The sequence below is a fragment of the Marmota monax genome, unplaced genomic scaffold (genome assembly GCF_021218885.2).
Source record: "Marmota monax isolate L192 unplaced genomic scaffold, Marmota_monax_Labrador192_F-V1.1 WCK01_AAM20220418_F8-fsc00092, whole genome shotgun sequence".
NCBI lineage: Eukaryota > Metazoa > Chordata > Mammalia > Rodentia > Sciuridae > Marmota > Marmota monax.
The window spans coordinates 2,827,432-2,849,431 of NW_026692583.1; the positions used below are offsets into that span (position 1 = coordinate 2,827,432).

Genomic DNA, 22,000 nt, shown 5'->3' on the forward strand with positions numbered 1-22,000 from the left:
TGTCTGTTGTTCGGCTACTTCTGGCTTCTCAAGCCCTTCTGATAGTTCTTTCAGTCTTTCTGCCTTTCAGTATCCCATGTTTTGCCCACATGTGACCTATCTGCCTCCGACCCCTTCTGTGGTCCTTCTCTCTTGATGTGCCAGCCTCCCTGCTTTGGTTCCCTGTCCCCAGTGGCTTCCTTCAGGGCCTTGCTCTCCCTGCCTCGGGTGGGCTCCCTTATGAATTTCTACAGTAGTTTCCCCTTTGGTGCTTCCTCTCACCCATCTCAAGTCAGTCCCCTGTCTCAGACTCTCTTCTTACATCATAGGTGTTCTTCACCCTAACTACAATTTCTATGGGGGTCTATTTTCTGACCTGCTCCCCATGCTGAAGTTTTCTTGCACAGCCTTCTCTGGCCTTGTTCACCTTGAGGTTCCTTCTGCCTTTCTTGTCCTGCAGAAGTAAGCCTCTGCTGCTTCAGGTAGCCCTTGAATATAACTTTTCCATGTTCCTTTGAATTTCAGTGAGTTATGTCTTTGTATTCCCAGGTGTCTGCAGGGGAGCAGCTGTCTGCTAGTTCTTGTGCCCCTGGGTACCTTGGATCAGGCTGTAGCAGGTGTTCCCTAAGTATTTGTTGAACAATTGATGATGCTCTTGTCTTTTGTGTTCTATTTGAGTTCAAGTATTCATGCCATTTTGTAGACATTTTGGGGGGGTGTGACTCAGTGGTAGAGCGCTTGCCTATCCTACATAAGGCCCTGGCTGGGTTCTTCCCCAGCACACTTATTGGTGGAGTATATCCAAGCTTATTTGAAGTACTTTAATAAAAACTGTGTGGTTTTGCTACATTGCAGGTACTAATGGGTGTAGGAGGCCAGGCAAGAACATAAAGGAGAGTAGGTCTAAGCTGGCCCCTCTCCTTAGGGAGGGGTACATAGCGCTCAAACTTTGTGGACTTAAAAATTACAAAGACCCCAAAGAGCTCTTGTTTTCATGTGAAGTATTTACTTACTGACATTTGCTATTTTAAAAATTAAAACTGATTCATGAATATACAACTAGTGAAGCTGCACATCATGTATAAACACAAGAATGGGATCCTAATTAGATGTTATACTCCGTGTATGTTTAATATGTCAAAATACACTGTGCTGTCATGTGTACCTAAAAATACCCCCCCCCCCAAAAAAAAAAAAAAGGGAAAAAAAATCACTACAGGTTTGGGAGCTACTGTGGGGCTAGCCTAAGAGGTGGTAGGCATGGAACTCTTTACCTCAGCCTGTGACTTGGTGGAAATCATTTCAAGCCTTCACTTCAAATGAGTCTGTCATAGATGGGTAACATTTTCCACTTCTTGAATAGAAACTTTTGAGGAGTCACAATTTTGAAGGAACTTGTTTCTTGGATTAAAAATAAAGATAAATCTCGTGTTACGTAAAAAAATAATAAAATTAAAACAGAAAACTTTAAAAATGTTTTAAGTTCATTTTAAAAATAAAAACCCATTATATATTAACCAAAATAACATTTTTTGAAGACCAATTACATTTTCTAAAACTAAAATAACTAGAGGAAGAAGACCTTGTTTATTAATCTTTTAAGTGTAGTTCATTAGAAAGTACCTGGATTTTCATGTTTGCTTGTATATTTCATCTGTTGGGATATGTTATTTTAGAAGGAGAATGAGGGAAATCCAGCTTTATACAAATAAGTAGTTGGATAAGGGAGGGGTATATTAAAAGCCTTCATTTCATAATCATGGATACTCTTATACTCCACCAGAATGGGTGGCAGTTACTTAAAGGTTAGTTGCAATGTGGAGTCTGAAACTGTATCAAGGACTTTTCATACTGTTACATTACAAGTCATTATTCTTGCCCTTTGAGTAGCTCATCTTGCTCATGCAGTATGTTGTAACATTATTCATTGGTCACTTGGAAAATATTGATTCACTGAGGCAGATTTCCCAAAATATTGGCACATGCCATTATATTATTTATCTATAGATATATAGATGTGTGACATTTGGTAATACCACTCCTAATCTCATCAGAAAAGCCTTTCAGTGTTGGGAAGCCTTCCAGTTCACGATGGCTCATGTAAGTTTTCCAAACGTCTCATTTTCCCTCAAATACTTGAATTTTGTTGTTTGTACCAAGTGCTGCATTTTTTTTTCCCTCCTCCTCCCCTGGAAACAACAGATTTTTACTTCTTTTGTCTTCAAGAAAATGCACCAGTATCCAGTGGTTTATTCAGTCTTTATTTCAAGTAAAAAAAATGACGTTCTTTGGAGAAAGTGGTCAGTTGAGCTCACAAGATAAGCCACATGAATATGTCCTTCAGTAAGGTCCCTCAGTGTGCAGAAGTGCTGTGTGTGTCCTTCCTGTGTGAGAAGGTGTATGCTCAAGGGTTGAAGTTTTCATAAAATCACAGAAAGTCCTAAATGGAGCTGGTGATCTTTTCGTTGTGCACTTGGCCCCAAGTCCTCAGCAACTCCTGGGACAGCTGGACCTGCCTGCCTGCTGGTGCTGAGGAGCCAGCAGCTTCATCCACCAGTGCTTTTGCACCATCCGTGCAAAAATCAACACATTGCAGAGGGAAAAGTATTTTTAACTTTTGTTCTAAAGACAATTTTGACCTCACAGCCTTTCCCTGTAAAGGTCTTAAGGACCTCCATACTGTGGACTGAGCTCTGATACCTGCTGGAGAGGCAAGCCTCAGCCCTCTGGGCATCTGGACTAGGCTCACACCCCACCTCCTTCAGTCTTTTTCAAATGGGAGACTTCCACATTTAAAATCAGTCCCCCTTCTATTTTTCCCCTGGTTTTCCCTGGTATTTCTTGTTCCATCTAACGTACTTCATTATTCTTCATTCTGTGGGCCTTCCTTACCTGAGAGCTCAGGATGGCAGAGAGATTGATCTGTCTTGTTCATTGCTATGTTCCTAGCTCATACAGAGTGACTGGCATGTAGAGGTAACAATCTGGTAAGTGTATGGATGAATGAATGTGCCTGGGCCAGCTTTCTGGAGTCTCCTGGCAGGCACAGGAGAGTAGCTCAGTGCCCTTGACTTGGTCCTCAGGAGGGTCTTTCTTCCCTTCCTGCTGACTTGTGTGTCTCCCGGCTCCTCAGCCAGTGCTGCCCCACACTGCTGTGTGTCTTGTGTGTGGCGAGGCGGGGAAGGAGGACACAGTGGAAGAGGAAGAGAGCAAGTTTAACCTCATGCTCATGGAGTGCTCCATCTGCAATGAGATCATCCACCCTGGATGCCTTAAGGTAAGTGACCCTGTGGGCACTGGGCATGCATCTCCTCACCCCACCCTGGGGTGTCTGGTGGTGATGGCATGGTGGGGTGGGATTAGATTTCCTTCCTGGAGAGCACTGGTGACATGGTGGGATGCAGGTAGCATGTTGAATTCCTAGAGGACCCTGAATCTGGGGGATTCTGTATCAAGTGATGAGCCCAGGGCAAGAAGAGTCAGGAGCAGTTTCCTAGGGGAAAGAACCCATCACCACAACACCTTCTAGTACCTCAGACTCACAGAGGGATCCCAGCATTTTAGCAGACAGAAGACATGGGCTACTTGTTTGCACCTTGGCCAGAGGCAGAGACCTGAGGTGGCTGCTCTCTGGAGTCCTGGCTCCTGGCTTTTGGGAGAACTATGCCTGGGCCAGGGAGGGTGGATCCTGAATGACAGATGGCTGCCTTTTTGTGCCTCTGCACCAGGAACCGGTTCCCTTGGTGTGTCGAGGGCAGGACTACCTTCTGGGTGACCTCTGTGCCTGCCTGATTCAGGAAGCAGGTTCTGTCTTGGAAAGGAAGAGCCCACTCTGGGCTGTGCCCTCTGTGCCAAGACAATACAGTGTCAGAACCCGTGGGGGGCGGGGTCTGCCGAGGACAGTCCTTCAGCTCTGTGTCAGTCTCCTACCTCACTTGCCTTTCTCTCCTTCTGTCACACATACCCCTCTTGGCAGGGGTGCTGTGAGTTCTAAGGCTTTGGAAGTTAGCCCTTCCTGTTAAATGCCTGGTCATTTCTCTTCTGCCTCAGCTCATACACAGGATTCAACCTGCACAAAGTCCCGTGTATCAGACCCTGAGCTGTTCTACCCTCATTGAATTTTCTCAAATCCCAGTGAGAAGGGCACTCAAACTCCATCTCATGGTCCAGGGAACTGGGCCACAGAAATGAGGTGCTTGGCTCAGGATGGCTGAGCCATTCAGAGGCAGAAGGGTGAGCATCTGAACCTAGAACTACCCATCTCAACCAGCTCTGTACCGCTGTATTTTCTTTTGGCTATATAAATGGGACGAACATGGCTTTTGGGAGGGGTTGAAGACACAGCGACCCTGTGTCTCAAGGGCCCATCTCAGCAACCTTCTCTGCCTGCTGAGTCCTGGCCTGTCCTTCCAGATTAAGGAGTCAGAGGGTGTGGTCAACGACGAACTTCCAAACTGCTGGGAGTGTCCCAAGTGTAACCATGCCGGCAAGACCGGGAAAGTGAGTGCGGGCACCAAGTCGTGATCTTCGGAGAGGGGCGGGCGGGCGGGGCCAGGCTGGGCCTTGTCAGGACCAGCCTGTCCCTGGGTGGTCAGGCAGGTGGGGTGCGGCAGCCTGGGGAGGAGGAAGAGCAAGTCCAAAGATATACAGTGGGGTTGTTTCTTCTCTCTTTTTGGCCTACAAGCAAAAGCGTGGCCCTGGCTTTAAATATGCCTCCAACCTGCCTGGCTCGCTGCTCAAGGAGCAGAAGATGAACCGGGACAACAAGGAAGGACCAGAGCCTGTCAAGCGGAGGAGTGAGTGTGAAGAGGCTCCCCGGCGTAGGTCAGACGAGCACCCCAAGAAAGTGCCCCCTGATGGCATCCTGCGCCGAAAATCTGATGATGTACACCTAAGGAGGAAGAGGAAATATGAGAAGCCCCAAGAGCTGAGTGGACGCAAACGAGTACGAATGGGCAGGCCCTGGGCAGTGGAGGGTTGGCCTGGCTGTCCTGGGTGCAGGGTGGAGGGTGGGGGAAGGGATGGGCAATGGGTAGAACTCGGGATCCTGGCCTCTTGTTGCCCTGAGCAGGTCACCCAAGTCCTGAGAGCCCATCCCAAAAGAAGGGAGAAAAAAAACAGCAAGTCACTCCTCTTCCCACCCCCTTTAGGCCTCGACGCTTCAAACGTCCCCCGGTTCCTCCTCTCACCTCTCGCCGAGGCCCCCTCTAGGCAGCAGCCTCAGCCCTTGGTGGAGATCCAGTCTCACTTACTTCCAGCAGCAGGTGCTCCCATGCCCCTCCCCACCCCAGGCCATGGGGACTTGCGAGTCCTGGGCTGTCCCCCACCTTGTCCCTTGGTCCCAAGGTCTAGCCCCAAGGTCTATGGGAGCTCTCTGAGGAGAGCCTTGGTTGGTTGGGATCAAAGCTGAAGGCGCGGCTGCCCAGGAAACCCTGAAATCTCCGGAACCTCTGAGGATCCTGGTGGCCCTGCTCCACCCACTGGCCTTGCCTTCACTGGCCACAAGGTGGCACATGGAACCTCCTGGCTCCAGCCCACTGTGAGATATTCGTAGGCCTGCGCTCCTGGAGCCGAGGCTAACGTGATGGGTGACTACATTCTCTGGGTCTCTCTGGGTTGGGATGTCAGCTGGGTGGGAACAGCTGGCCTTACTCTACTTCCAGCTTCCTCCTTGAAAGCAGCAGGCAAGGTCCACTGAAAGTCAGATGGGAAGGAGGAAATGGCATTTGTGGGAAAGGCATCCCTCCAGCCCCTGCTCTGGAGTCTGGGCTTGTGGTGGGGCTGGATGTAGAGGGGACTGGCTTCCTCTAACCCATGAGCAAACTGCATCCTTTCTTCCTCATGACAGCTAAAACCTGGCAAAGAAGATAAACTTTTCAGGAAAAAGGTACCATCTCCCCTTCCTCCCTGTGCTCCCAGACCATTCCCAGCTGTCAGAGGTATAGGCAGCACCTGGGTGGTTCATGAGTCCCGTGGCAAAGGGTTGGGAGTTTCTGGGGTGGGCACCACACAGAACCGTATGGGTTGACCACTGGCCCTTGGCTCCTCTCTTCCGTAGCGGAGATCCTGGAAAAACTCAGAAGACCGGATGGCCAATAAGCCCCTCCGGCGCTTCAAGCAGGAACCAGAGGATGATCTGCCTGAGGCGCCCCCCAAGACCAGGGAGAGTGACCACTCACGCTCCAGCTCGCCCACGGCTGGGCCTAGCAATGAGGGGGCTGAGGGTCCAGAGGAGAAGAAAAAGGTGAAGATGCGCCGGAAACGGCGGCTTCCCAACAAGGAGCTGAGCAAGGAGCTGAGCAAGGAGCTCAACCATGAGATCCAAAAGACAGAGAGCAGCCTGGCCCATGAGAACCACCAGCCCATCAAGTCAGAACCTGAGAGTGAGAACGAGGAACCCAAGCGGCCCCTGGGCCTCTGTGAGCGCCCCCACCGCTTCAGCAAGGGGCTCAATGGCACCCCACGGGAATTGAGGCACCCATTGGGGCCCAGCCTGCGCAGCCCACCCCGAGTCATCTCCCGGCCCCCACCCTCCGTGTCCCCTCCCAAGTGCATCCAGATGGAGCGCCACGTGATCCGGCCACCCCCTATCAGCCCCCCACCCGACTCGCTGCCCCTGGATGATGGGGCAGCCCATGTCATGCACAGGGAGGTGTGGATGGCCGTCTTCAGCTACCTCAGCCACCAAGACCTGTGTGTCTGCATGCGGGTCTGCAGGACCTGGAACCGCTGGTGAGGGGCTTCCCTGTGTTAGGCTCTTGGTTAAGGCTGGCTCAGCCTGGAATGGCCCGTTTGGGCGTGTATCCCACTCTAGTCACTTATGGTACTCTCTCCTGCCGAGCCCTGATAGAGCTTAATTGTTGTCCACCAAAGACTTCCTGTCAGCCTGTTCTTTCCTGATTTAACTCTCTGCAGCTCAGTAAAGACCAAGTGGAGTCCTTGTCCCTAGAGTTAGCCTAGGTTAAGAGCAAGGGGTGCCAGTACCAGCTTTAGACCCAGCTTGACATTTATCAACTTTGTAGCCTTGGCCAAGTTCTCACCCTCATGTATGAATAGGCATGATACCTGCTTCACAGGGTGGTTTAGAGAATGTAGTAAGGCCTGCAGGAAATACTTGATGGAGAGTGGATGCCAGCTACTTCCGCTGACGGCCTGTGGCCATCAGAGCAGAGGTGTCCACGTGTGGACAAAATGAGTGCTAAACAGAAAGGTGCAGAGAAGAGATTCCTGTTTGGGTTTGGTGGCCATGCAGGGGCTCCCCAAATGAGCCCCCATCTCTGATGCTATCCTTCCTGCTGGGCCCTCAGGTGCTGCGATAAGCGGTTATGGACCCGCATCGACTTGAACCACTGCAAGTCCATCACGCCCCTGATGCTGAGCGGCATCATCCGGCGACAGCCTGTCTCCCTCGACCTCAGCTGGACCAATATCTCCAAGAAGCAGCTGAGCTGGCTCATCAACCGGTTGCCTGGTGAGCCCTGGGCCAGGGACCCGAGTGGGAAGCCAGGGGTGCTGGAGTGTATCACCTGGCCCATGACTCCTTTCCTGTCCCTCCAGGGCTCCGAGACTTGGTGCTGTCGGGCTGCTCGTGGATCGCAGTCTCAGCCCTCTGTAGCTCCAGTTGTCCATTGCTCCGGACTCTGGATGTCCAGTGGGTAGAAGGACTAAAGGATGCCCAGATGCGGGATCTCCTGTCTCCACCTACAGATAACAGGCCAGGTAAGTTCCAGTCCAGAACTGTGCCAGGGGGTCCTGTGGATGGGGTGACTTGTGCCATTGGATCCTGTGATGTGTCCTGAAGCCTCCTCTAGCGTCAGCCCTTCTCTAGAGGACACAGGGAAGAGTCCCTGCTGCTGTGTTCTCAGTCAGCATTGGGCACAGAGGGGATCCAGGAGGAGGCAGAGGCTCCTTTGCATGTGCCAAGACTCTGCACCTGGGGCTCAGCACACTCTGGCTACTTCCATATTAACTTGCCTCTTGCTGGCTTGACCTCTTTGAGCCTCCGGGTCAAGTGGTTGGAGAAGGGCTTGTAGCACAGCCCACTCCCGGCCCGGTTCACTGTCTGGATCATTGACTCTCACAGCTTACATGGTGCCCAAGGTACTGGGGGCAGCGATGCTGGGCCACCTTGTTTCATTTGGCTGATTGCCGCTGAGTGAAATGTTGGTTCAGGTTTCTAGATCTTCTGCTTTTTCTAGAAAATCTGGAAATTAACTCTTTAATCTGGAAATTGACTCTTTATGTAGACTCCTGACTTTTAAATGTTAGAATTCTGGTTTTAGGAGGAAGCACTTTGTGGCTAAATGAAATTTAACTGTTATATCTGTCTGTAGGCCTTTTAAAGTCATGTCAGTATGACCTGATCTCCTGTCAGGTTGACAGGTTGCCCCTTTCCTTCCTGCCCCACCAGGTCAGATGGACAATCGGAGTAAGCTCCGGAACATCGTGGAGCTGCGCCTGGCAGGGCTGGACATCACAGATGTCTCCCTGCGGCTCATCATCCGCCACATGCCCCTGCTCTCCAAACTCCACCTTAGTTATTGTAACCACGTCACCGACCAGTCCATCAACTTGCTTACCGCTGTTGGCACCACCACCCGAGACTCTCTAACCGAGATCAACCTGTCAGGTGAGGTTTCCCCTCCTCCCAAGTCTACAGAACACAGTGGGAGTTTCATGTTTGTTGAAAATGGTGTGCCCACTCTTATCAGCGTTAGGTGCTAGGGCACACCAGGGAGTGAGACAGCCTGGTCTAGGGGAGACTCATACGTAAGTCCCTGCTGGAATTGCAGTAACAGCTACCAAAAAAAATAGTACTGATAGCAGTAAGAGCATATGGCAGTGGCTTCTAACCCAACATACAGGCTAGGGATAACTTCCTGAAGGTGGTACAACTGAGTTGATGCCTTCCAGCCAGGGTAGGGGGACAGCAGTAGGCATGGGGCAAGGACCACAGTGACAGGGCTTCTATCTAGAGACCAGTGGCCAGGCGGAAGCAGTGGAACAGTCTCTGCCTTTGTTGTTGTTGTGTGTACTCCTCATGGCCCTGCTATCTAGGGCCTGTTGTTGGAGAGAAAAAAAAAACTTCAGTTAGTTCCATTGTTGTTCCTTGTCTGACTGTCACACCATGGAATCCTCACTCCTTCACTTACTAATGGGGCGGGAGTTGGTTCTGAAGGACTGGGAGCTTGGCTGTATGTATGGTGCAGTAGCCAAGAGGTGGTGCTGCCTGTCCTTACTCATCTAATGCAGTGTTGGTTTGATAGCTTAGGATGGCTTGGGTTGGGGTGTCACATTTGGATGAGATTTAAAGAAAAAGAAAGAAATAGAAACTTAAATCTTTATTTTTTTTCTCCCGTGAAATTATTAAATATTAAAGCATACCCTCACTTCATTTAAGTTCCATTTTGACATGACTCCATTTGGGGTTTTGCTTCTTCAGGGTTCACTGTTTGTCTGTCTTTACATCCCGGTTCATGCCAGATGAACACCCCCTACCATCCATGCTGCACACCAGGCCTGCCTGCCGGGTGAGATCCCACTGTACCTAGGATACCATTCCTTTCCTCATGAAATTTTGGTGACAGGGATTGTCCCACTCCTAGAGGCAAAGAAAAGAGCTGTGCTGAAAAGAGGTTTCTCCTTAGAGGCACCGGATTGAAGCTCCATTCATTGGCCTGGACTGGTGTTGGACCTGCCTTTTGGAGAAGGGCTAGAAGGTGTCTTGTTCTCAGTGCTTGATGTGACTCTTCGTGTTCTGGCTTAGTTACTGTGGGTGTGTAGCAAAGATCTCCATCTAAATTCCCTCCCTTAAATAGTGTAGTTCAGGAAGTATAGGGGGTGGGGGTATGTGTGTATAAATCATCTCTGGGTATTTTATCTTTCCACCATAATACATTGAAGTCACCTTTTCATCTCACTACACACAGATGGAGCTCTGCATTCTTGTTATTAGCCAAGAAGTATATTAAGGTATATTTCTGTAGTCTCTTCTGGTGTTTTTTTCCCCCCTCTCCCACCATTATAACTAGTTAATTATAAAATAAGTCTCTGCCACAAAATAGATTGCAGTTGACATGTTCATGATCCACAAATATGGTTGGAGGATCTGATCTCATGATAAATGACACTGAAATTCTAGCTGCTGTCACCTGGTCCATATTTCAACCTGGAAGTTTTTTTTTGAATGTTCAAGGCAGTTCCTTGCTTCTGCCCCACCTCCCATTTTCCCTGTGAGGCAGTCCTTTAGCTCGAGTTCTCTATTCCAGTATTTACCCCCATATTCCAGAGTGAGCCCCTCTACTGCCATTTCCATTTAGACATTAGTCTTTATTAACTGGCTATTACAGAACATGAAGATTTACTGCTGTTGCAGCCTCTTGGCACCCCACCACCACCCTTTTTTTCTTTTCTTTCTAGTTTTTGGTTAAGTTACTATTATTTATTATGACCATGCGAGTATTGGTCACTGTTGAGCCACATAGTGGATTGTGAGTAAACTTCCTTTCCTGTATCAATTGTTTTTGGGTTTCCTAGAGTTAAATGTTTCATTTTTATTTGGTTGGTTTCTAAGGAAACTAAACAACAGAACAGAATAATCTTTTACCCCACACAAACTCATCAATCCCACAACCAGACCTCCCCTCTGGCCACCATTTTATCCTCCCTTTCTTTTTTCCTGTTTGGATTCCTGCTTCCACCGGGACTGGCTACCTCTGCTGTACCGCTGTCATCCTGGGTCTTTTACCATCATCCCCTCGGGTTTCTGCCTTTGTTGGACGCCCTCCTTCCTTGATCCCATATCATCTTTTGTGGTTGACTCTCATTGGGTAGAGGACACATGTCCTTATTAGACCTTACATTTTGTTGGTAATTCAGCTGGGTCTAGAGCTCTAGCTTGGGAGCCATGTTGCTTCAGCGAGTGAGCAGCATTGTTCTACTGTCCTCCAGATCCACATGCCTGATCCAAAACTATTTGGTTCTTCATCCATCAGTGAATCTCTTTTCTCTCATGGGAAGATTATAGAAGTTGTCTTTGTCTCATAATTTTTGATGATGAGCCTTGGCTTGAGTCTGATTTATCACACTAAACACTCATGAGCCCTTTCGATCTAGAAACATGTTCTTCAATTCTAGAAAAATTTCTTGAATTTCTTCTTATTGTTTTCCCCTTCTGTTTCTTTCTGTCCTACTCCTGATATCATCCATTTTTCTTCTTATTTTCCACCTCTGTATCTACTTGCTGTTTTCTAGCAGTTTTCTTCTCTTTTGTCATACAATTTATACAGTGAGTTTTCCATTTCTACTGTCATGTAGATTGAGCCATGTGAAATTGCTGTTTATATTGATCAAACACAAATGGTTGCCATATTTTTAATTTCACAAGCTATATTCATAAGAGGCTGTCCTGAGATTGAATGTTGACACTCAGTTGCTTGTCTAGTCAAGGGTGACCGGACACTCTGGGCAGATGATTGGAGTTCACCTGCTATGGACAGCCGTTAAAGGGTCATCTTCATTGGTGGTTTCTTTGTAGAAACCCAGACACCAGATTTTGTCTTCCTCTAAAGTTGATCAGGGTCACCAGAGACTCCTTGATCTCCAAACTGGAGGGTGTAGGCTGAGCTACCAGTGTTCTTGGGCTGGGCATGGGGAAGGAGGTTGGGGTTATCACCAGTGACTAGGTAAATTTTTGCTTAGTTCCCATTTTTGAGTAGGTAGCCCTATATCTGTGCATGGTGGCCTGTCTTCTGCTGAGGAGGAAATCTGGGCATCTTATTGTTCCTTAAACAGATTCTCAGCCAGTCATCCTGCTTCTAATCCCATGTTTACCTCCTCTTCTGATATATGTGTTGACTCTGTTAAAACAGTGCTTTCTAAGAAATTAGTACCAAATCCCTTGGAGGTGTTTCCCTGCTTTCTTCTCAGACATTTAGGAATAAGTTTAGGATTAGGAGTAGGGTTCAGCTTTTTTAAACCTGCTAAGTTTTTATGTATTGTAGCTAGCTTTCAAAATAATTTTATTGTAATATGTAAATAAATTGATCCTTTTAACCGTGTTTAGGTATACAGTTCAGTGACATGAAATACACTCAGTTTTTTAACCATCACCACGATCCATTTTCAGAATTTTTCATCACCCAGTCAAAAAGGCTATACTCGGGCTGGGTTTGTAGCTCAGTGGCAGAACGCTTGCCTAGCACATGTAAGGCACTGGGTTCAATCCTCAGCACCACATAGAAATAAGAACAAATAAAATAAAGGCATGCTGTCCAACTACAAGAAAAAAAAAACATAAAATTTTTTTTAAAAAGCATACCCATTGGGCAGAACCCCAGTCCCCCTAAACACTCCATTCCACTCCTATACATACCCCATAGAAGTGGAATCATCCAGTCCTTATGGCTGACTGGTTTATTTCACTTGGTATAATGCTTTCAGGGTTCATTTTTTTTAATCAGGTTGTCTAGTTCTTTATGTATTCTGAATATTAACCTCTTATCAGATGGTAATGATTTGCAAATATTTCCTCCCATTCTTTGGGTGGTTTTGTCACTCTTATAACAGTGTCATTTACATAGAATAGTTTTAAATTTTGATGAAGGCCAATTTTTCCTCCTTTTCCCAAATCTTTTTCCAAATCTTATGAAGATTTTCTGTTTTAGAAGAGTTTTACAGCTTTACGTTTTATGTTTAGGTCATTTTGAGTTAAATTTTTGTATATGGTGTATGGTAGAGTCTAGCTTCATGCTTTTGCATATGGATATTCAGTTTTCTTAGTATCATTTATTGGAAAGACTGTCTGTTCCCTCGTTGAACGGTGTTGACACCCTTGTCAAAAATCATTTGACTCTATAGTCAAGAGTTTGTTTTTGAGTTCTCGATTATGGTATCCTTATACCAGTACCAAGTGTTTTGATTGCTTTAGCTTTGCAGCTAAGTTTCAAAATGGGAGCAAGAGTCTCCTAAACTAGTTTTTTCAAGAGTTTTGGGCAATTTCAAGTCCATTGCATTGCACATCAATTTGGGGATGGATTTTTCTATTTCTGCAAAAAACACATTGGGGATTTTATAGCAATTTCATTGCATTTATAGATCTCTCTGATATCTTCACAGTATTAAGTCTTCTAATCCATGAACAGTCCATGAAGATGGAATATTTTTATTTATGTATCTTTAATTTCAGCACTGCTCTATGGTTTTCAATGTACAAGTCTTTCACTTCCTTGTTTAAATTTATTTCTAAGTTTTGCTTCTTTTTTTTAATATTTATTTTTTAGTTTTAGGTAGATACAATATCTTTGTTTTTATGTGGTGCTGAGAATTGAACCCAGTGCCTCACGCATGCTAGGCAAGTGCGCTACCACATGAGCCACATCCCCAGCCCCTTTTTGCTTCTTTTTGATGCTATTGTGAATGTTTGTTTTCTTAATTTCCTTTCATAATTGTTCATTGGTGTTAGTTTTTGTGTGGTTTTTGTATCCTGCAACTTTGTTGAATTTTAGATTATTAGAAAAAAAAAAAAAAAAAGATCTCTCCCCCACACCTCTTGGGTAGAATCATTAGTTTTCTTTTCTTTGTGTAAGATCATGTCATCTGCAAACAAATCATTTTTATTTATTACTTTTTACACTTAATGTTTTGTCTAGAATTTTGTTATCATGTAGGAACACTTCTTTATTATAGACTGTACTACTGGAGGTTTGTATCTCTTAATTTCAGCTTACTTTCATTGGACTCTTCTACTTTTCACCATTAAAAAAGTTGAGGAAAAACATCTTTCTTCACCTATCCATAGAGTTCCTCACACCACCAGTTCTGTATTTTGAACACGTCCAAACATACAGGAAAACTGGAAAATGGTACAGTTGAAACATTTCCTTCCAGCTAGATGCAGCAGTTGTAGATATTGTGTCACATGTGCTTTTTCTACATATTTTTTTCTTTTTAGTTGTTTGAAGGTTTACAAACATCATTTCACCCCTAAACATCTTTAAATACTTCTGTGTATATTTGCTAAGATTAAAGACTACAACAATAGTCCCACACCTAAAAAGATTAAAAATCACCAAATGTAGCCTTTTCTTCAGTGAGACTGAAGACGGGAAAACTGTCAAAAAGGAGATGCACCAAAAATATTCTTCAAGTAACCTCTAACTTTTTTAAAGGCATTGCTTACTCTTCTAATTAATCCCTCAAACATACCAAGATGGCTGACCCTGCAAGTCAAATGAAGAAAAGTGTAAATAGGAGAGGGATTTTGCCTATTTGATAAAATATGCTTATTTCCATATATTTTTGTTTTCCACTATTCATGGTGAAGGGCCCCCCATATTCAACAGGCCTCTTCCTGTTTTCAGTTAGCTATCCTTAGATAAGGAACGTGGGGTGGGGGTCTGGCTCAGTGATAACACTTGCCAGCATGCATGACACCCTGGGTTCTATCTCCAGCCTTTTAAAAAAAAAAAAATCATTATCTGGGCTGGGGATGTGGCTCAAGTGGTAGCGTGCTCGCCTAGCATGTGTGAGGCCCTGGATTTGATTCTCAGCACCACATAAAAATGAAAAAATGGGCTGGGGATGTGGCTCAAGCGGTAGCGCGCTCGCCTGGCATGCGTGCGGCCCGGGTTCGATCCTCAGCACCACATACAAACAAAGATGTTGTGTCCGCCAAATACTAAAAAATAAATATTAAAAAATTCTCTCTCTCTCTACCTCTATCTCTCTCACTCTCTCTTTAAAAAAAAAAAAAAAAAAAAAAAAAAAAAAATGAAAAAATATATTGTGTCTGAAAAAAAAATTAAAAATTAAATTAAAAAAAATATTGTGTCCGCCTAAAAAACTAAAAAATAAATATTTTTTAAAAAAATCATTATCAAAACAGCTGCTTAGGGCTGGGGTTGTGGCTCAGTGGTAGAGTGCTTGCCTAGCACAGGTGAGGCACTGGGTTCAATCTTCAGCACCACATAAAAATAAAACAAAGGTATTGTGTTCATCTACAACAACTAAAAATATTTTTTTAAAAAAACTACTTTTGAAGGGTTGGGGTTGTGGCTCAGTGGTAGAGCACTTACCTCACATGTGCAAGGTACTGGGTTTGATTCTCAGCACTGCATATAAATAAATGAATAAAAGCCATCAAAAAAAAAATTAAAAAGCCTTACAGTCCCCCTAGTCTTTCTACGGTTTTCTTAGAAGAATGTGCACATTCAGAATTTGTTGACTTTGTGGTATTTAGCTTGTTTTGTTTTCATTTTTCCTGTGAACTGTAGACTTGCTTAAATTCAATGTGGATATTTTTGACAAGAAAACATCACAGGTGATAATCGTATACTGTGTTCTTTAGGGTGAGTTCCCAGCCTTGGAACTGCTGGTCAGAGTCCATTACACCAGAGAATGGCCCCACCTGCTGTAGGCAGTCCCTTCTCCTAGCTGCCATTGTTGACACACTCAGGCACCTTTTTTAGACCCCTCCCTTGAGTCCTCCTGAGAATCTTCCAGACTCACCCACCTTCCTCCTGAAGGGGGTCCTTCCAGAGCTGTCCAGTTGTACCCCCACCCCAACTGCCATCACCAATGGTCCCCTAGCTAGAGAGGCCTGCTGGACAAGTCCTGCAGCTGTGGAGTGGCCTCAGTTGTGTCTTGATGCTTACCTTTCTGTTGTGCTTATCTGGCTCCTGCAGACAGCCTTGACACCTCCTTGGAGGATCATATGGCAGCCAGCATGCTCCTTGGCTCTTGGGTTTTTTTGGGAGGTGTTTTTTTTTTTTTTCCTTTTTTTCTTTTTTTTAATATTTTTTAGTTATAGATGGACACAACATATTTATCTTTATGTGGGGCTGAGGATCGAACCCAGGGCCTCACACGTGCGAGGCAAGCTCCCTACCACAACCCCAGCCCCCTTGGTTTTAAAAAAAAAAATCCCTGAAGCTGAAGCCCAAAGGCTTCAGAAAGCTGAATAGAAAGGACTCTTGTGGGGAGGTTCTTTTTGTGTATTAGACTTCCTCCAGATTCGTTTCTCAGACTTCCACAGACAGGTACACCCTACCAGCTGACACTAGAGCCCCTGGTTAGCTGGTCATCCATGGAGTTTGCTCATATTGTCCGGGTTAGGTGAACACCCGTAAGCAACTCTTGCCATCTAAGGATAACTGGATCTCAGGGAAAAAGACCTGTTCAATATAGGGCCTCATGTCAAATTTTGAGTAGCAAAAACAAGCATATTTTATCACTGCCAAAATCCTTATCTTTACACTTAAAATGAATCAAGTATTGTTTTGAGGGCATCTTTTTCTGAAGGAATAATATGTTAGCATATATAATATCCTTCCTTTGACTTTTGTACAAGATTATAAAGTGATCAGGGCACCTGTAATCCCAGTGGCTGGGGAGGCTGAGGCAGGAGGAACGCAAGTTCAAAGCCAGCCTCAGCAAAAGGTGAGGCGCTGAGCAACTCTGTGAGACCCTGTCTATAAAGAAAATACAAAATAGGACTGGGGATGTGGCTCTCTTGGGGGAACATTTTTGAAGGATTAGTTAGATTAAGGATTGCCCTAGAGAAAATATCTTTTTGCCAGGGTCCTTGTCAGTTCTCCCACCTTCACTAATTGCCCAGCTTTCATTGTCAGTGTCTCTGCAGGTGGTGTAGACAGCCTCTCAGCACCACCTATTCCCCGTTCATGAATTCCCACTGCCTTTATGAGTTCTCTTTACATGTCCCAGCATCCCAGGGATCATTTGCCCTATGTTCTCTTTATAGGACAGCTTATATGTATAAAAGATAGCACATTGTCCCCATGTTCTGTTTATGGTTTCCAACTTATTTTAATGTGCCTGTATCAATTTTGTTGAAGTATTTGCAGAATTGAAAGCTTGGCTTGACACCATTTAGAGGAAGGTAGGAATCATTATCTCCTCCATTTAATTTGCCCCAAAAGAAATCATTCCTTTTGCTATATGGTGAATCTCAGATGTTGACTGACATTTAAGGCAATAGACTGTGGATTCAGTTTTCAAGGAAAACAGAAAGTATAAATTGATGGACATATGTAGCTGAAGGGGGGTGCCTTATGTGGTTTAGGGTTATACATTCTGATTTATTCTCTGGACAGAACCTCTCCATCCCCTTCCAGCATATTGGGCATATCCTTCTTCACAGGTAGACATTCAGAATTAAAAAAAAAAAAAAAAAAAAAACAGGGGAAATGAACCAGGAGGCAAAGGAGGATCCCAAGATGACCTTACAGAATATTCTCTCTGATCCAGCAATGTCCCCCTGAGCATTATCTGAAAGGGAACAGGCAGATGAGTATACAATAATGCACATAGAAAAGTACTCAACAGTATATTAGATGGAAAAAAGCTTCTTGACAGCATAGATAGATTTACTTGAGTGTACATGAAGAGGCAGCTCTGTGGTCTAAGTGGTTTTTACTTGATATACTGTTTTTTTTTTTTTGTTTGTTTGTTTGTTTTTCCCAGTGGTACTGGCGATGGAACCTAAGGGCCTTGTACATTCTAGGCAAATGCTCTACATCCCCAGCCCAGTCCGAATGAACCCTTTATAGTTGGTGGATGAAACCATTGCCCATTTGAAGAAGAAAAATTTTAAGCAAATACGTTTTGTTTTAGGGCATCAGAGGCTGCATGTGAGAGAGCTGTGCCTGGTTCCACTGTAGAGTGCCAGGAGCAGCCTTTGTACAATGCACCTTTTCCCCCACCTCACATTTTCTTTTTTAACATAATTTTGTCTTCCCTGTAGACTGCCATAAGGTCACTGATCAGTGCCTGTCCTTCTTCAAACGCTGTGGAAATATCTGTCATATTGACCTGAGGTACTGCAAGCAAGTCACCAAGGAAGGCTGTGAGCAGTTCATAGCTGAAATGTCTGTGAGTGTCCAGTTTGGGCAAGTGGAAGAAAAACTCCTGCAAAAACTGAGTTAGTCCAAGGACAAGTATGTAAATATGGGGTAGGTGGGGGTGGGCGCAGCCAGGGAGGGGAAAGACTTCACAAAACACGAGGGCTTTTATTTCTCATGGAACTTGGAACAACAGACCATAGAATGATTCCATTTTGCAAGTCTTGCCAAGGGAGAAGCCACCCATTTGGGGATGTGTGAGCCAGACTCTTCCCTCTGGTCTTTCTGCGTTGTAACTGCACTGCTTTCTGGACCACAGTTAAGCGGCCTTTACAAGAAGACATTCCCGTTGCAGGAAGATGGGCTTTGGAGGAATTTTCTTTGAAGCATGAGCTTTAGGGGTTCTCCCTACCCCACCCCCTGTGGTGTTTTTGTTTTGGACACCTTGTTCCTTGAAATGCTGAGGTTTTTGGTGTCAATATAAAGTGGACCACACACCACATCTGCTGCCGTCTTGACACATTTTGTTTGGTTGGTTTTGTTACATCTTACATTATGCAGAACTATTTTTGTACAAATTGTTTAAAAGTTATTTATGCAAGGTTTGAATGCATACCAGTGTTTTTATTGTTTCGAGATTGCCAACTTTCCTGGTTTCCTTCAGGTAGGAGAGAACTTAACCTGTACTTCATCAACACAAAGAACTCATCTACAAATGTGCCCAGATCTGACAGAGTGGGCCAAGACCTTCCACTTAAAAGCATGTTTAACTGGAAGTGGAGCCTGCTTGGTATGTCAAGAAGTTACAAGAGCATGATGTGGACAGATGTAAATTACAGTCGAAGTAAGACACTCTGCCCAGTTTCCTCTGTAGAGAATTCACCTTTTCCTGAAATTTTACAAATCAGACTTCAGCCTTTGCACTCAGGAGGGTTTTGCTCCAGCATGAGCTCTTGTACTCTACATAGATCTAATTTATACCGTGAGACAAGAAGTAGAATAAATGCGCCCACACAGCCTCTTTTCCTTTTTTCCTCTCCTTTGAAGTGTGAGTTGAGTTCTCATTTAGGTTCGTAACCTGGCTGTTTCCTAGTTGTAATGTTCTGCATTCAGAAGTGCCATTGTCGTATGGTGGTGTTTCCTAGACTTTCCCTGACTCGATTTTACCTTTGTTGAATTTGTATAAATAGTTGTAAAAAAAAAAAAAAATCTGTGTGTTCGGGGGTTTTTGTTTGAGGAGAGGACTAGGAGTTTTAATTGGAAAGCCCAGGGTCTGTAGGTCAATATAATTTCTCTTTAATTTGAAAAGTATAGCAGCCTCAGAGTACATGATATTTTTTTTTCCTTCAGCTGTTTCTGGACTATAAAGTAATATGGCCAAATATAAAAATTAAGGAAAAGACTTTTCCTAAGGGGCAGGGCAGCTCACCTGTGTGGAGGCCTCTTGCCATATCTGTACAACAACTTCCATGGCTGCTTGGTATCACCTATCCCTAGAAGTTTCCAAGATTTGTTGGGGGTTGTGGCTCAGTGGTAGAGAGCTCGCCTAGTATGCACGAGATACTGGTTTCGATCCTCAGCACCACATAAATGTAAAATAAAGATATTGTGTCCACCTAAAACTTAAAAATAAATATTAAAAAAAAAAAAATCTCCCACAGGAGACAACTCAAGGAGAGGTTCCCCTCCTGCAAAGTAGCTAGAGAGGACACTTGGGTTTTTTTTTCTTAATTTTGGTAAAGGATTGAACCCAGTGCTTCTTAACCACTGAGCCCCAATGTTTATATTTCATTTTGAGACAGGGTCTAAGTTGCTGAGGCTGGCCTTGAATTTGTAATACCCCTACCTCAGCCTCCCAATTGCCAGGATTTAAGTGTGCACCACCACACTTGGCTTCTTAGAAATAATTTTAGATCACTTAATTTTTTTTAAGTAGGGTCTTGTAACCTCATAATCATGTACAGAAATAACTGCTGTGGCGAATCTGAAGATGGGGAGGATAACCAACTTCTTTTCTCAATAGTCAAGAACATAAAACCTTGTCCCCCTTAGACAAGCCCTTCCTGCTAATAGTCCAGTTTTGCAATACTGGGGATGAGACCCAGGGTACTTTACCACTGAGCTATGTCCCCATCCCTTTTTGAGACAGGGTAGCCTTGAACTTGTTATCCTCTTGCCTCAGCCTCCCCTGCCTCACGCCTCACAGGTGTATGCCACCATGCCCAGCAACAGTCCAATTTTTTATTTACCCTCCTTTACCTTATTATGCCATTGTGGCAAAATGACACTGAAGCCATTGCACCCTATAACTCGGTGGTCCACTTAACAGAATTAAGATTGGTAAACACTCTGGTTTATTTATAAAAGTGTAATTTATCTTTGCTCGTCCTGATGGTTCATGATGGAGAGACACAGGTTCTGTTTCTTAGTAGCCTTAGTTCTCTGAACTTGCAAATAATAGTTACCTTGCTACTTGGGTTATTCTCTTCCTTGGGAAATAGCTTTAAGAGTAATAGTGGTTTTCAGAGGTCCTTGTATTCATTTGTTAGCAGCCAACATTGAGGCTCAGGGCTGCAGCTGTGACTGCTTAAAATATAGCAGAGTTCCATGTTAGAAGGCAGTACCTCTCCTATAAGGACTCTCGAAGCACACAGGTCTACGAGAGGCGCCTGTGGCAGGATTGCCACTTGCTAGGGATCCATGCCATCATAGGGACACACAGCAATGTCCTGACATATTCTAGGCATGCAAGACAGGCCATAGGTGAGCTTGCCACAAGAGTACTAAACAGCCTGGTGAGATTCACCCCAATGCAAATCCAAGGTCTCTGTACAGACCTTTTAAAAATAAGCTTAGGGTGGGCTGGAGATGTGGCTTAAGCGGTAGCGTGCTCGCCTGGTGTGCATGCGGCCTGGGTTCAATCCTCAGCACCACATACAAATAAAGATGTTGTGTCCACCGCAAACTAAAAAATAAATAATTCTCTCTCTCTAAAAATAAATCTTTCCATTTAAAAAAAAAATAAACTTAGGGTGAAGCCAGCCTAAGCTACCTGCTGCCATCAGCTGTAGGCCCACACAGGGCAGATGAAATAGTGAAAGAGTCACATGCTTGACTGCACTCCCTGTACTAAAGCATAGCTTCCCACCTCAGGGGAGAGGTCCTATCTCTAGGGAACTTGATGCTGATGAAGGAAGGTACAGTGGAGCTTCAAATGACTACCCTCTTCACTGTGAAGGATAAGGGGGATGGGGTTGTGGCTCAGTGATAGCGAGCTTGCCTAGCATGCGTGAGGCACTAGGTTTGATTCTCAGCATCACATAAAAATAAATAAAATAGAGGTCATCAACAACTAAAAAATATTTTTTTTAAAAAAAGGAGGATAAGGGCACTTCACTATATTCCAGTGTGGACCTGCAGAATTTTATCCATGTGACATTACCTAATCAAAGAATTAACGTAAAGATGCATGGTATGCCAGTTAAAACATGCAACTTGCAGGGGAAATGACTGGCCTTCTGCCACACAAGTTAGCAGCCATCCCTTGGTGTCTGCAGTGGCTCAAGTTCCTTACTAAATGGTGCACCGTGTGCACATAACTTGCACACATCCTCCTATATATTCCAAGTCACTCGGGATGGCTTATAATACCTAATGCAATGTAAATGCTACATAATAGTTGTTAACGTGTAACAACTAATTGTTTTGGAACTAATGACAAGGAAAAAGTAGTCTGTACATCTGTACATGTTTAGTATAATATTTCAAATATTTTTACTCCTCAGTTGAATCCACAGATACAAAAGGGCTGTCTGTTCTTTGTCAAGCCTGTTGCACTAAACATCTCTGTCAGTTTGTCACTAAACCAAGTGATCTCAGCACTACCTTAAAAAAATAATAATAATAAATCCACCATTTGGGCTGGGGTTATGGCTCAGTGGTAGAGCGCTCACCTAGCACATGCAGAGCCCGGGTTCAATCCTCAGCACCACATAAAAATAAATAAAACAGATGTATCGTGTCCAACTATATAAATCCAAAAGTGAAGAATAAGAAGCATGTTTTAAGCTAACATGTAACTAAATCTGAATTTGTGTACCATCATTTGCTGGCCTGAATTTAAAGGCTTCCCACCACCAAGTTAGAGATTTGCAGGGCCGGGG

At 44.7% G+C, this 22,000-nt stretch overlaps 1 protein-coding gene across 10 annotated transcripts in view; it reads left to right on the forward strand.

Annotated features, from left to right (window-relative positions):
* Kdm2b (lysine demethylase 2B) overlaps positions 1-18,854 on the forward strand; it is a 123,404-nt gene extending 104,550 nt beyond the window's left edge. For 8 of the 10 annotated variants that reach the window (XM_046446131.2, XM_046446133.2, XM_058579852.1 and 5 more), the window contains 10 exons: positions 3,113-3,256; positions 4,393-4,479; positions 4,655-4,924; positions 5,130-5,243; positions 5,828-5,866; positions 6,038-6,711; positions 7,287-7,450; positions 7,537-7,698; positions 8,390-8,608; positions 17,741-18,854. In XM_046446131.2, the coding sequence (XP_046302087.1) occupies positions 3,113-3,256; positions 4,393-4,479; positions 4,655-4,924; positions 5,130-5,243; positions 5,828-5,866; positions 6,038-6,711; positions 7,287-7,450; positions 7,537-7,698; positions 8,390-8,608; positions 17,741-17,922 (2,055 nt within the window). In that variant the 3' untranslated portion in view covers positions 17,923-18,854. The remainder of the gene's footprint in view (positions 1-3,112; positions 3,257-4,392; positions 4,480-4,654; positions 4,925-5,129; positions 5,244-5,827; positions 5,867-6,037; positions 6,712-7,286; positions 7,451-7,536; positions 7,699-8,389; positions 8,609-17,740) is intronic. The other 2 variants (XM_046446132.2, XM_046446134.2) reach the window with 1 other exon arrangement.
* The last annotated feature ends 3,146 nt before the right edge of the window (positions 18,855-22,000 follow it).